This window comes from Mobula hypostoma, chromosome 6, assembly GCF_963921235.1.
Source record: "Mobula hypostoma chromosome 6, sMobHyp1.1, whole genome shotgun sequence".
Classification (NCBI taxonomy): Eukaryota; Metazoa; Chordata; class Chondrichthyes; order Myliobatiformes; family Myliobatidae; genus Mobula; species Mobula hypostoma.
Window position 1 is genome coordinate 151,699,819 of NC_086102.1, and position 15,377 is coordinate 151,715,195.

The window sequence follows — 15,377 nt, forward strand, 5'->3', positions numbered from 1 at the left end:
TTGGTTGCCATTAGTAAGCTAGGCAAGGCTGAGGTGAACTCATGAATTGCAGGAGAATAAAGAAATAATAGAAATGTGCATTGAACAGTTGCACAACTTCATATTGTACTTGGTGAGGATCCATTCGGACCATAATCACTTCTGAACACCATCATGGCATTCTCTTTGGGGCTAGAGTACTTGTGAATCGCCAGGAATTTGTTCCCACCTGCACTTCAAGAGTTTTTGTCTGCAGTCTGCTCACTGCACAGTGCATCAACCACCACCGGGACCATCACTGCCACTTGTGATGCAGCATTTATTGGGTCACTGGGAACTCCAGAATAACACCTGTTATTTGCTGCAATAGACTAAAACTGCAGCCAGACTTCAAGGTTGGCTAGGGACGTGCAATTGTGCTATTCTTCAGTTGGCCCACCGGACTGGAGGCAAATCTCGTCAAATGTAGTGGGAGCAAATGTCTCTGGCAGTTCTTAAATAATCTAGCCTGAAAGAGAATACTACAAAGTGTTCAAGTATGATTATGCAATAGCACAGTTGGTTATAGATGAATAATTTGTAGTAGAAGCAGAAGGTTGAACTTGTGTACCTTGGGGGCTGTGCAGATTATACTGGGAAATTTTTGTCTCGTTAAACTAAATCCTGGTTTATTCAATTTCTCAGCTTCAGAGCCTATGGATGTGGATGATGCCAAGACAAGTGGTTATATAAAGACTGAACTGATTTCTGTCTCTGAAGTGTAAGTAACACTTTTTGGTGGGCTGCAGTCATCATGAGCTCTTGCTTGTGGGAGAGAATGCGCAAGATTTAAGAAGTTCAAGGCTTTTGGGGACTTGAGGGCTGTTATCAACGATCTATTAGGCACTCAGACCAATGAAGTGAAGTGAGGTGTCTGGAGGTGGCCAGGCTTGGGTGAGAACAGGTGGAGGCTCTGAGTAAGATCCTAATAAATTTATTTATTTTTATCTACAAGTACATAGCTGGTGTGGTGAGAATGGGTCCAGGGTTAGTGATATGTTCTTCATGTGAGATATGGGAACTCTTGAAGATCTCCAGTTGTCCTGATAACTGCATCTGCATGAAATGCATTAAGCTGCAGATTCTTGGAGATGGTGTAAGGAACTAGAGCTGGATGACCTTTGGCTCTTGTGTGAGAATGAGGTGGTGATGGAACTACAGGGAGGTAGCAACACCCAAGTTGCAAGAGGCAGGTAGCTGACTGCCTGTCGGGGGTGGGGGGGGGGGGAAGAGAGGGAGGGAATAGGCAACCAGTGTAGAATACCCCTGTGGCCATTCCCCTCAATAGTAAGTATACCTCTTGATTACTGTTTTGGGGGTGGGGAGGGGGAAAAGCCACAGCAACCAGGACCTAGCATTGTTTGGCTCTCTTCTTGGAGAAGAGGAGTGCAGTAGTGTTAAGGGATTGCATAGTTAGAGGAGCAGACGGGAGATTCTGTGACCCGGATGGTATGTTGCCTCCTAGGTGACGGGGTCAGTAATGTCTCTGGGTCTATGGTATTCTAAAGGAGGAGAGTGAACAGCTAGGAATTCATGGTATATATTGATACCAAAGAATATGTAGGAAAATTTGGGGGGGTGGGGGGGAAGAGGAGACCCTGAAGAGAATATAAGGAGTTGAGCATGAAGCTTAGAGCAGGACTACAAGGATAGTAATCTCTGGAATGTGGTGCCTGTGTGCCACACACCAGTGAGTGGAAATGGGATTATATGGTAGATGACTGTGCGGCAGGGCTGGCGCTTTTCTGGGGAACGTGTGACCTGGACAAAAAGATCGGGGTACCACCTGAATGTGAGGGTGGGTCCCCTCATGTTCGGGTGTTTCCATAAGACAAAGGAGTAGAAGTAGGCCATTTGGCCCATCGAGTCCGCCAATTTATCATGAGCTGATCCATTCTCCCATTTAGTCCCACTCCCCCACCTTCTCACCATAACCTTTGATGCCCTGGCTACTCAAATAAGTACTACTGCTACTCCGTTGCAGCTAGGATTGCTAGAGTTGCTGGAGAGGGTTGAAACTAACTTGGCAGGAGAATGGGAATTGGGAGTGATAGGGTTGTGGATGGGGCAGTTGGTATGCGAGTAGATGCAGTGAGACTGAGGAAGGACTTGCAGATTGTAGGACAAAATTTGCAGTCAGTTGGCTGAGTTGAAGTATAACATGGGGATAAAATCAAAGGGTGATGAAAGCTGGACTGAAGGTGTTGAATTTGGGAAGTGTGCAGTATACTGAATAAGGTAGATAAGCTTGTAGTGCAATTAGAGATTGGTAGATAGGATGTGAGCATCACTGAGTAATGGCTGAAAGAAGATCGCAGTTTGGAGCTGAGGCTACCCAGGCAGGTCGGCAGAGGGGTAGGGGTGGTTCTTTTGTGTTTTTTTAAAAAATATATGGAATCAAGTCCTTGGAAAAAAGTGATAATAGAAACGGAAGATATAAAATCCTTCAGTAGAATTAAGAAACAAGGGTAAAAGGACCCTGATGGGAGTTGTTTGCAGGCCTCAACGGTAGCCAGGATGTGTGGTACAAATTGCAATGAGAGATAAAGAAGGCATGTCAAATACAAACCAGATTTGCATAGGAGAAATATCTTTTAGGAGGTAGTAGTCATTATGCAGGAATCCCTAAAGGTTAACTTGCAGGTTGAATTGGTGGGAAGGAAGATAAATGCAATATTAGGATTCATTTCAAGAGGAGTAGAATATAAAAGCATGGACGTAATGCTGAGTCTTTATAAGACATTGGTCAGACTACTAATTGTGAGCGGATACCCTCAATTAAGAAAAGATGCATTGGAGAGGATCCAGAGGTTCCTGAGAATTGGCCAGGAATGAAATGGTTAACATAAACATTTGATGGCTCCAGCCCTGTACTTGCTGGAGTTTAGAAGAATGAAGGTATTATTGATACAATCTATTTGGGCCTTTTGTCATGCAAATAAGGATGTTTCCTCCAGAGAATAGATCAGGAAAAATATCAAGCCAGAGGCTGACAAACCTGGAATTCCTTGCCATAGATGACTGTGCAGGCCAAGCCACTGGGGATAAGGCTGAGGTTGATAGGTTTATGGAGAGAATACAGTTGAGGGATAATTGGCCATGATGGAATGGCGGAGTAGACTGAATAGGCCAAATAGTCTAACTTTGTTCTGCTATCTTATGGCTAATAGTTGCATCAACATTTCATTATCATAAATTTATTAAACACTGGGTAAATGATTTTAAATATGGTTGAACATGTTGGATTGTCAGGAGAAAGCCCTGTATCAAGTCTAGGCATTTCTGTTGACACAGCAGGAAGATTCCATTGCAGGGGGCTTCTCACAGGTTTCCTGGCTGTCTGAGCAGCTGCATCACTAAGACATTAACTTGTCATTTAACTCGTTACACGTAGCAGGTTCCGCAAATGGCAAATTATTTCATAAACTTAATACAACTACACTTTGTCAAACAAGTAATTTATTTGATATATGCTTATTGTGAGATTTTTAATGGCATCCATAACCACCAAGACACTTGAAACTCTGCATTATAAATAATTGTCTTATTATGTGGTTGTTTCCAGTCATCCTTCTAGACTGCAGACAACAGAAAACCTTCTACCTATGTCCGTGGAGGATTTTGGTGAATTGACACGACACTTAAGTTCTTCAGAAATTGATTCAGTGGTAGGTTTTAGAATCTAAGTGGCTGCAGTTTTTTTGCAAACTGAACTTAATAGTTTGTGGTGTATTCCATTATTGTGTATTGTAGTTTAGACTTTTAATGTCCTGTTTGTTTAGTAAATACTGCTGTAGTATGACTTCTGCTTCAGTGTACTATATAGATACACAACTTTTTTTTAAAAAAACACCTTCAGCTTTTTGTACTGGTCTCAATTTTTGATTTAACAAATATTGATGGAAAATAAAGCTGATGTACAATCACACATGATGCATTGTAGTAACTACTTCTCCATCCCTGAATTTTCTTGTGCCAAATACCCTTATTTAGTCGTCCAAATTAAACTGAACTTCTTGGGTGAATCTTCAATTTGAGGTAGGCAGAAGTGGCTAATGACTAAGCTTTATTGTCTGGCCAATATACAAGTTTCTCCCTGTAACCTTTGATGCCCTGATTAGTCAAGAACCTATCAACTTTTGCCTTAAATATACCCAATGACTTGGCCTGTGCAGCCATCTGTAGCAATGCATTCTACGGATTCACCACCCTAAAGGAATTTTTCCTCATGTTCTAAATGGATGATGTCCCACAGTTCTGAGGCTGTGCCCTCTGGTCCTAGACTCTCCATTATAGAAAACATCCTCTCCACGGCCACTTTATCCTGATAGGTTTCAATGAGATACTCCAACTGCTCTTCATTCCTGGGATCATTCTTGTGAACATCATCTAGACCCTTTTTAATGTCAGTACATCCTTTTTTTAAAAAATATAGCATTCTTGCGTTTGTAATCTAGTTTTCTCAAGTGCTAATATTGCATTTGCCTTCCTTACCACTGACTCAACCTGCAAGTTAACCTTTAGGGAATCATGCACAAGGACTCCCAAGTCTCTGCATTTCCTTTTTTATTTTCTCATTTAGAAAATAGTTCTTTCCTTTATTCCTTCTCACGAAGTGCATGATAATACACATCTGTCCATTACATGCCAACTGCCACTTTTCCCATTCCTCCAAACTAAGTCCTTCTGTAGCTACCCAGCTGGCTCAACACCACCTGCCCCTCCACCTATTTTTGTGTAATCTGCCTTCTTGACCAAAAAGTCATTAATTCTTTCATCCAAATCATTGACAAACTTAAAAGAAGCAATGCTAATACTTATCTCTGTGGCACACTGTTAGTCACTGGCAGCCAACCTGAAAGGTTCCCCTTTATTTCCATTTCCCTCCAGTTAGTCAGCTAGTCTTCTATCCGTAATAGTATCTTTCCTGGTAATACCATAGGCTCTTGCCTTGTGAAGGGCCTTCCGAAAATCCAAACATCCACTGACTTTGTCTGTCCTACCTGTTATTTCATCAGAATTCCAACAGATTTCACGCAAGATTTTCCCTTGAGGAATCCGTGCTGACTTTGCCCTATTTTAGCATGTGTCTCCATGTATCTTGAAACCACCTAGTTAATAATTGACTCCATCTTCCCAACCACTGAGATCAGCCAAACTGGCTTAAACTTCCATTCTTCTGCCTCCCCCCCGCCCCCGCTTCTTGGAAAGTGGCATTTGCAATTTTCCAGTCCGCAGGAACCATTCCAGAATCCAGTTATTCTTGAAAGATGCAAACAACAGAAATTCTGCAGATGCTGGAAATTCTAGCAACACACGTAAAAGTTGCTGGTGAACGCAGCAGGCCAGGCAGCATCTCTAGGAAGAGGTACAGTCGACCTTTCAGGCTGAGACCCTTCGTCAGGACTAACTGAAAGAAGAGCTAGTAAGAGATTTGAAAGTGGGAGGGGGAGGTGGAGATCTGAAATGATAGAAGACAGGAGGGGGAGGGATGGAGCCAAGAGCTGGACAGTTGATTGGCAAAAGGGATATGAGAGGACCATGGGACAGGAGGCCCAGGGAGAAAGTAAGGGGGGAGGGGGGGAAGCCCAGAGGATGGGCAAGGGGTATAGTCAGAGGGAGGAAAAAAAGAGAGAGAAAGAATGTATGTATATAAATAAATAACAGATGGGGTACGAGGGGGAAGTGGAGCATTAGTGGAAGTTTGAGAAGTCAATGTTCATGCCATCAGGTTGGAGGCTACCCAGACGGAATATAAGGTGTTGTTCCTCCAACCTAGTGTGGCTTCATCTTTACAGTAGAGGAGGCTGTGAATAGACATATCAGAATGGGATGTGGAATTAAAATGTGTGGCCACTGGGAGATCCTGCTTTCTCTGGCGGACAGAGCATATGTGTAAGAGAGTCTGCATCGGGTCTCGCCAATATATAGAAGGCCGCATCGGGAGCACCAGACGCAGTATATCACTCCAGCTAACTCACAGGTGAAGTGTCGCCTCACCTGGAAGGACTGTCTGAACCCTGAATAGTAGTGAGGGAGGGAGATCGGTGGGAAGAGATGGGGCGGGGGGGGGAAACAAATGGACAAGGGAGTTGCGTAGGAAGCAATCCCGGCGGAAAGCGGGGGGAGCGGGAGGGAAAGATGTGCTTAGTGGTGGGATCCCATTAGAGGTGGCGGAAGTTACAGAGAATTGTATGTTGGACCCGGAGGCTGGTGGGGTGGTAGGTGAGGACAAGGGGAACCCTATTCCTGGTGGAGTGGCGGGAGGATGGAGTGAGAGCAGATGTGCGTGAAATGCGTTTGAGAGCAGAGTTGATGGTGGAGAAAGGGAAGCCTCTTTCTTTAAAAAAGAGGACATCTCATTCATCCTGGAATGAAAAGCCTCATCCTGAGAGCAGATGCGGCGGAGACAGAGGAATTGCGAGAAGGGGATTGCATTTTTGCAAGAGACAGGGTGAGAAGCGGAATAATCCAGATAGCTGTGAGAGTCAGCAGGCTTATAGTAAATATCAGTAGATAAGCTGTCTCCAGAGATAGACAGAAAGATCTGGAAAGGGGAGGGAGGTGTCGGAAATGGACCAGGTAAATTTGAGGGCAGGGTGAAAGTTGGAGGCAAAGTTAATGAAGTCAACGAGCTCAGCATGTGTGCAGGAAGCAGCGCCAATGCAGTCGTCAATGTAGCGAAGGAAAAGTGGGAAACAGATACCAGAATAGGTTTGGAACATAGATTGTTCCACAAAGCCAACAAAAAGGCAGGCATAGCTGGGACCCATACGGGTGCCCATGACTACACCTTTAGCAGAATAGGTTTGGAACTTCTGATGTTTTTGGTATGCTTGGCCTAGCTTATCTTCGTATTTCAACTTTTTTAAGTTGCCTTCTGTTGGTTTAAGTTTCCCAATCCTCTTGATGTCCTACTAACTTTTGCTGTGTTATGTCCTATTTTGCTTTTGTGCTGTCTTGACTTGCCTTGTCAGCCACGGGTACCTCATCTTGCACCTTCCAGATTTCCCTCATAAATACCAGCCATCATTTTTCTGTCATCAGCCTTGCTAGTATCTCCTTTCAGTCAACTTTAGACAGCTCCTCTCTCAGGCCTCTAATGCCCTTTACTCCATTGTAATACTGAAACATCTGATTTATCTTCTCCCCCTCAAACTGCAGGCTGGATTTTTATCATGTGTATGATCACTGCCTCCTAAGGATTCCTTACCTTAAGCTTTCTTATCAAATCTGGGTCATTGCATAATACCCAATCCAGAATAGCTGAACCCCTAGTTGGCTCAATCACAAGCTGCTCTTAAAAAGCCATTGCATCAACCTGATTTTCCTAATCTACCTGCATATTAAAATCCCCCTTATCTATCATAATATTGTTCTTTTTCTATGCCTTTTCTATCTCCCGTTGCAATTTGTACCCCAGTAAGTTATCGGTGCCGGGCTCATATGCTAACTACATTCAGCACCAGTTGTAGACAGAAGTACCAAATAGTCCATCTTGGCTTTCTCCTGAGATCCCTGTTATCTCAGAAGCCAACCTCTCGACAATTTGATTAACTCTACATGATCTTGAGATGGCTGAATGCACTGGTAAAGTGAAGTTAACAGAACTGCAACATGCTGCCTATAGTATTAATGATCTGCACTCCCAATCTAGACAAAATTCAAAGCAATTTGTTATCAAAGTACATATGTTACCATATGATTATCATACAAAGTACATATGATTACCCTGATAATCATTTCCTTGTGGGCATACTCAATATATCCATAATAGAATCAATGAAAGATTTGAACACCTAAGTTGGTGCAAAGACAACAAACTCTGCAAATTCAAAGAAAGAAATAATAAATATTGAGAATGAGATGAAGAGTCCTTGAAAGTGAGTCCATACATTGTGCAAACATTTCAGTGATGGTGCAATTGAAAAGACTGATGGTTAAGTTGTAGTAATAATTCCTGAACCTGGTGGTGTGCGTGTGTGGCTCCTGTACCACCTTCCTGATGGCAGCAGTGAGAAGAGAGGCATGCCCTGGGTGGTAGGGGACCCTGATGGATGCTGCTTTCATGTGACAGTATGCTCAGTAGTGGGGAGAGCTTTACCCATAATGGACTGGCCATATCCACTAGTTTTTTTGACACATTTGCAAGGTTTCCAATACAACTTTAAAAGGACTAGCATGTACCTGACCATGCAGAAAACAGTCCTAATGTGACTTCCACTACAGCAGAACAATCAAAAAGGCATTCTCTCAATGATGCCCAGAATATGCTTTGCCCAAACTACACCAGACCTCACTACAGCCTTTGTCGAAGTATGGACCAGAAAGCTGAATTCTCGTGAAGTGAAACTTAACATGTCAGCAAGCTAACGTTTGACTGAGTGGGAATCATTGCAAAATGCTGATAGTCAGTCATACCTTGCTCAAAACTTAGATAATTGTGACTATTACAGGGCAATCAACCCAGGAACAGAACATCAGTGCAGGAGTTCTTTAGGATTGAGGAAACGGGGTCCAAACCATTTTTTTTTTTTAAGTTGCTTCAGTAATAGCCTTCCATCACAAGATCTAGATCAGGACATGTTTGCACAATGTTCAATTCAATTTCCCACTTCTCAGCAACTGAAGCAGTCCATGATTGCATGCAGCAAGACCAAGGCAACATCCAGGAATGGAGTATCAAGTATCATTTGTACTTTGTGGGTCAGGCACTGGTCATTTTCCAATTGTGTCTAACCAGAAACCCGTGGCATGCAGTGATAGCACTATCAAGTCTCCCTCCCTTAGTATCATTGGGGAGAGTGTGTCACCAGTGAATGGAAACTCAACTGGACTGATCATTCATGCCATGCTACAAGACCGGGGCAGAGACTGGGTACATTGCAGAGAGTGACACATCCCAGTGTATTTCCACTATTCATATTCTATAAACCAAGAATGTGATGGAATACCTAGATCAGCACAGTACCAAGAATGCAGTCTTAACCATCTGGAACAAAACAGCCGATTTTGATTAGCAGCCCCTGCCCTCAACCATTCATTTTGTTCACTGTTGCTTTAGTGGTTGCAGTACATTTATCTGCAAAGAACATGAATTATTTGCCGACCATTGCTCGGTGAGAACCACCCAAAGCCCACAATGGTCAGCAATTGCATTTAATCATCACCATCCAGGGTTCTCTACCCCTTCCTCTCTGCCTTATCTCTGTCTTGAAGGGCAATCAGGAATTAGCAAAAATGCCTATTCCAGATTCTGAAAATACAAATCATCTGGCAGAAGCAGGTAAATCAATGTCAGAACAATCACAGGCATTCAAGCAGGAGCTGTGAAGGTTGGGCATGAGTGGTCTGACAGGAAACATGAGACATCCAAGCCTAAATTGAAAGGAATAAAACAATGGGAATCTAATGTTGGATCCCAGATAAAGAAGATCTAAAAAAATCTCAGGAAAATGTGGAAATTACGAGACAGCCAGGTGAAAAGGCTGAAACTCAAGGGGAGGAAAAACGTATTTGAACATAAAGAGCAAGAACATAATAAAGGAAAATTGAAGCTTGTTAGTAACCAGGGGTTGTAGAGAGGAGAAAGGTGTAGTTCTTGGTTAATATTTCAAGGAATAAATATTAACGAGTCTAATGTCCTTAAGTGGATAAATATCAGGTACATGAAAATGTTCCAGGCTGTTAGATGCATTGAGAGGAAAAGGTGGTCTCAGACCACTTCCTGCTTCTCTAGTTCCCAACTATCTCAGTACAAGGCATAAGCATGGAAACATTCCCGTGGTGTGAGGAGCGAAAGGAAAAATCCCTCTGCCTTACCTGGTGCATTCTCGGACTTTGTGCAAAGCTGCTGGACAAGTTGTGGATGTTCTTCAGAGACTTTTGCTTCATCTTTGGCTGCAAGTTAAGGGAACCTGTTTCCCCACTAGCCACATTTAATATGCCTATAGAATCCTTTGGGCCTTTGCTTATCTAGCCGTCAGATCCTTCTCATCTTTTTTTGTCATTAAGAGGTTCACTGGTTCCCAACGGCTTCTGCACCATGTATACCGCCTTCCTTTTCTTAAGCAGAGCTATCTTTCAGTCAGGGTTCCCTAAGGCTTCCAGTCCTACCCTTCACCCTAATAGGAACAGGTAGGTCCTGAACTCTCGACATCACACTTCTACAGGTCACCCATTTGGCAGATGCTACTTTACCTGTAAACAATCTCTCCCAATCACTGCAAGATCCTGTATAATGGCTCCAAAATTTCCTCCTCTCCAGTTCAGAACCTTGACATATGAAGTGGCTGGATCGTTCTCCATTACTATTGGATTCTTTTTCTGTACAGTAGGTTCGAGAAGCTCTACTGCAACCATACAGAGCACTAAAAGCATAACTACAGGATAGTTTATTTGTATAGGTATGCCACAGTAGTACCTCCTGGTCCTTCAAGCCACACTGCACCGTAACCCGCAACCCGCAACCACCCCGATTTAATCCTAACCTAGTTGCACCACCATTTATGATGAACAGTTAATCTGCCAGTAAGTCTTTGGACTATGGAAGGACCCAGAGAAAACCCACTCATTTCATGGGAAGGCTGTACAGACTCCTTACAGAGGACAACGAAATGAAATTCTGAACTCTGATGCACCGTGCAGTTCTGATTGACATAAAACAAGAAGGATATGATCCCACAAAAGGATTGCAGAAAATCTTCAGTTTTAAAAAAATAGCTATTGGATACAATGAAAAGTATGTTTTTAATTTAAAAAGCAGCCTAGACAATGGATAGGAAGATATATTTTCTGGAAAAATGAACAACAGATTTATTAACTGGTAAAAGGATTAACGGTGGTGAAACATTGAACCAGCCCTTCTGGCCCACCAACACCGCACCAACTATCAACGACCTACTTATAACACTTGCACATTAATCCCACTTTATTCTCCCCACGTACTTAACTCCAATTAATGTGTCATTCTGTATGTTTCTGGAAGGTAGGAGAAAACACAGCACCTAGGAAAGTCCACACAGCCACGAGCAGAAAGTGCAAACTCCACATTAACAGCATAGAAGGTCATGGTGAAACGTGGTCCCTGGCACTGAGGCTGAAATAGCTGTGCTTTAATAATGATTCAGCTCAAATACAGTGCCCTGAAACCCCTCAACATTTTAAAAAGTACTTGTCCTTGAACTGTCACAAGATAGAAGTGCCAATGGGGATGCTAGCAAAGAGGCTGTTTAACCAAACTATTAATTCAAAGGACTGGAGTAATTATCTGCGCACATTCAAATCTCAGCGTAACAGTTACAGAAATTACATGTGAATAATCAAAACTAAAATGTAATTGAAATTGAGAAAACAAATTGTAATAACTAATCTTAAATGACATCTGCCACCTTAATCTGGGCAGGGTTATCTTCTATGCTAAATCACAGGAATGTTGACTTTCAAACAGCCTTTTTTAAGTGGTCTGCTCACTCGAGTTTGAGGCCATGTATTGCTTTTCTTGGTAAAGGCAACCACGATCCAGTAAATAAATTTGGAAAGTGATTAAGTTAAGCAGCTCTTATTTGGCTGGTGTAAACACAATGCATGCCACTGATTTGCCTGTTTAATTTCGTGTCCATGTCAACTATTTGATAGAAGCAAACTAGACAATCAGGACAACATGTAGAAATACTGATTTAGATCAGTATCAGCCTTTACATTAAAATGATGTAATATGATATAGTTTTTCCAAAGCCTCTTGATTTAGTAAAATCCATTTGCACTGACCAACCAGTGCAAATGCAAACATACTCACTTGTTTAGTCTGAATACCTCTTATAAATCCCATCAGTTCAACATTTTGCTCATTAGGTGGAAGGATATCAGTAAGAGTTGACAATTTCAGATCATTAACACCAGCATGTTATATAGGAGTACAAAGACTTGTTTCATTATTACTAGCTCAGTGTAGTTTCCATTGCTGGTGTCTGTTTCTGCGTCAGACTGGAAAGCCTGCAAATATAGCAGAGCCAAACTTGATAAGTAAATAGGAAATGTTAGCAACTAGTTTTTTTTTAATGATTTTATTTGTATGTTTATACTGGCAGAAAAGTGAAGTCACAAATGTTACTGAATACAAATGTCCACTTTTTTTCAAACAGTTGTGTACAGCTACCCAAGTTAGCCAAGAGAACGCTTCACACCAATGGATGTAGGATTATGGCTTGATTTGGTGCTTGCTACACAAGCACAAAACTCTTACTGCAATGTAAAGTGGCAATTTTTCAGCAAAAAGAAAGCTACTATAGAACCTGTTTGTAATGTTTTAGTTACATTCCTAGAAAATGCAATTTCTGTTTGAGCTGTATGTGGACAGTAAATTTATAATGTTAAATGGAACGTGTGAATTTCTTCCATGATGTTAATATGGGCCTTCATTTTAAAGATGTCTTATGTTCATTGACCGGACTCTGTTCCCTTATCTTCTGACTTTCCCCTCTGTCTCCACTCTCCTTTGTTTCACCTCACAAGATCACCTCCCTTGTTCAAGTAATGGGTGTACGTTAGTCCAAACCATGGACAAGATGCATGTTTACGGTTCTTCTTGTGTGTGGAGTTCAATGCCAGGCAGTTTGCTTAATAAACTCGTTGTTTTTTGAAACTTACTTCTAATAGTGGAATTCTGCTTTATTGAGATTCCAATGTAATCAGATCCAAACTGCTGTTGTGAATCCCACAGACACAGCTTCTAATCTCTTGTTCCTATTATATATTTTGAGACACATTTGTACATGAAACTCGTTTCATTTGCTGACTAAATGCCTGTGGGGTGCTGTACTTCAAATTTCTCATGTAGTTTGGGTGACTCTCCCCACCCAGAAGCAGAAAGGTACTAGTCCTTAAGCCATAAAGAATAGGAGCAGCAGAGCAAGGTCTGTTCCAGTTTTCTTCTCATCCTGTGTTTTGGTGCCAAGTAGTAATGATATCAATGAGGACTTTCCCGCTGCTTAGCTATGATCTGTCGTATTATGGACTAACATCAGGGTCTGAGGTGATTTGAATGAAGCAATGCAAAATGTCAAGATCAACTCTCATCATTGCTGTTTTCCCCTTGTATTCTGCAGATGCTTGCAATCTTAATTGAAACAAAGTGCTTAAGGTGTTCTACAAATCAGCCAGCAGCTGCAGGCTACGGGGATTCTTAACATTGATTCCAGGGCTTTGTAGGAGTGGATTCACCAAGGGGATAGTGAAAGGTCATTTCCTCGCACTAAAAGAAGGTCCATATAAGGCAGGGGTTCCCAACCTGGGATCCACATACCCTTGGTTAATAGGAAAGTTCCATAGCATTAAAAAAGGTTGAGAATCCTTGATCGGGACAAGTCCAGATCGGGATAGCAGAGATGTGTTTCATTACAGGGATGTAAGGGAAAGCCGTGGATGGTCAGTCATTAAATTTATTCAAGAGGGAGAATAAATGATTTTATTACCCTCAAAGGAATTAAAGGATATGGGGATCAGAATAAAAATTGGACTTCAGTAAGGCATGATCGGATACAGAGCAGTTGAGAAGCAGCAGGGGCCTTTGTGCCTGTCTCTCAAAGCCTCAACAACTTCCAAAAATTGATTCCTGCAAATCTGAAATGCATTCATTCACTTTCCAGCTATACTTTCAGCCATAGTGCCAAAGAAATTAATTTCCTCCCCAATCCTCTCTTTCAGTCACTTTAAAACTTCACTTCTTGACAAAGCATAGAACCAGTTGTTTGGTTCCCTTTCACCACATATAAACTATCAAATTACAGTGAGACAATGTGCTCTGTAAATTGCTGATTTCCAGTATTTCTCCTTCCTCCCAACAAATAACTTCAAAATTTCTCTTCACTGTAAATAATTATTTTGTGTTTTGAAGCAGTGTAAGCATACTCTTATTTGAAAGATGATTACTATTGTAAACTGATGACATGAATTAACTGCCTTATGTTTCCAAGGTGATGTAATAGGTCATACTTTCCAAAGGTCTGAGGCTCTGGCAGAACTTCCAGGATCATGGGATTTCTCAAAGTATGATCTGACAAATAACTAGCAGTAATAAATGGACTCAAAATGCAAGTTATTTTTGATGAGTCACCCACATAATGGATGGACTTGCTTGTGCCTTCAATAGGTGAGAGTAGCTGAAAAATCAAATGTCATCACCTGTTTGATCACCCGTTTGATGTGAAACAATGCTTTGTACAAAAGATGTTTCAACTGCTTGACAGTCATATATTCAATAAACCAGTTAATAAAGCATACTTAATATTTGTGGGTTTTTCATTTTGCAATCCAACAGCAGGACTAAATGTTCCTTTAAATTAGCACTCTATATTCATGGGTAGCATGAAATAGTTATAAAACCAAGGCTTGTGGGTAAATGGTCTGATGCTCTTGTCAGCTTTAAAGCTGAAGGTCAAACACAATGAATTAATGCATTGTTAGCTGGGGAGAATGAGCTAATAAACTGGCATGGCTTCTGACCTTCACAGGATGCAAAAACATGAATCACCAGCAGTCCAGTCCACCTATGGCATTTTTCATCTCAACACAATCAAATCAGAATTAACCAAAGCTTTTTTTTTTGGGGTGGGTAGGGGTAGAGTGGAGGATGTACTGAAAGAAGAACTATTTATCTTCCAAAGGGTTTTGCATTAAATGGCAAATAAACCACAAAATGCTTAGCAATGCAAATAAACGTGCAACTTGGCACTTACCCAAATGAAGCAGCTGGAGAGATCACATTTACCATGATACTGCCAGCATTTCAGGTTCTCTTCGTACTCTCTCTATATACAGCAAGTGGTTGATCACCAGGTTTTCAAGACTCAAATTCTCTCGAGATTTTATGGATCATATCTAATGCTCTCTATGAAAAGATAGACGCCGATGTACTTTCAGAATCACTTGATTGATCATGTATTGGAAGAATTTCAATTCTATCAAAGTGCTATTGAAAGCTGACACAGCCAAGATCTTGTACATATACAGGAGTGCGCTGCTTAACATCCATTCGGAAAACGTGACATAACCAATCTCATGTATCGCGCGTCTCGAGTGTAGTAGCGTTATCTCTGTTTAATTTTTTTTCGGAAATATTACCGTGAAGTGCATCATACCTTCCAAACACAGGTTATTGGACCGGAAATTCTTCCAGTGGAACATTATGAGGAAGTTGAGAACAGCGAAGTGGATGATCGTGATCATCTTTGATAAATTGTGTGATATAGGCTAAGAGTTTACATAAAAGTTTAAAAAGTGAAAAAAAAGGTTAAAATGAAATAAAAAATCATAGTGTATGTATGTATTAGAGTGTACAGTATACAGTTTTAGTGCAAGTT

The 15,377-nt window shown here is 41.5% G+C and overlaps 1 protein-coding gene across 2 annotated transcripts in view; it reads left to right on the forward strand.

The window, feature by feature from the left end:
- LOC134348500 (signal transducer and activator of transcription 1-alpha/beta-like) overlaps positions 1-14,291 on the forward strand; it is a 50,973-nt gene extending 36,682 nt beyond the window's left edge. The window contains exons 22-24 of one of the 2 annotated variants that reach the window (XM_063051971.1): positions 664-739; positions 3,584-3,686; positions 12,162-14,291. In XM_063051971.1, the coding sequence (XP_062908041.1) occupies positions 664-739; positions 3,584-3,686; positions 12,162-12,215 (233 nt within the window). In that variant the 3' untranslated portion in view covers positions 12,216-14,291. The remainder of the gene's footprint in view (positions 1-663; positions 740-3,583; positions 3,687-12,161) is intronic. The other variant, XM_063051972.1, reaches the window with a different exon arrangement.
- The last annotated feature ends 1,086 nt before the right edge of the window (positions 14,292-15,377 follow it).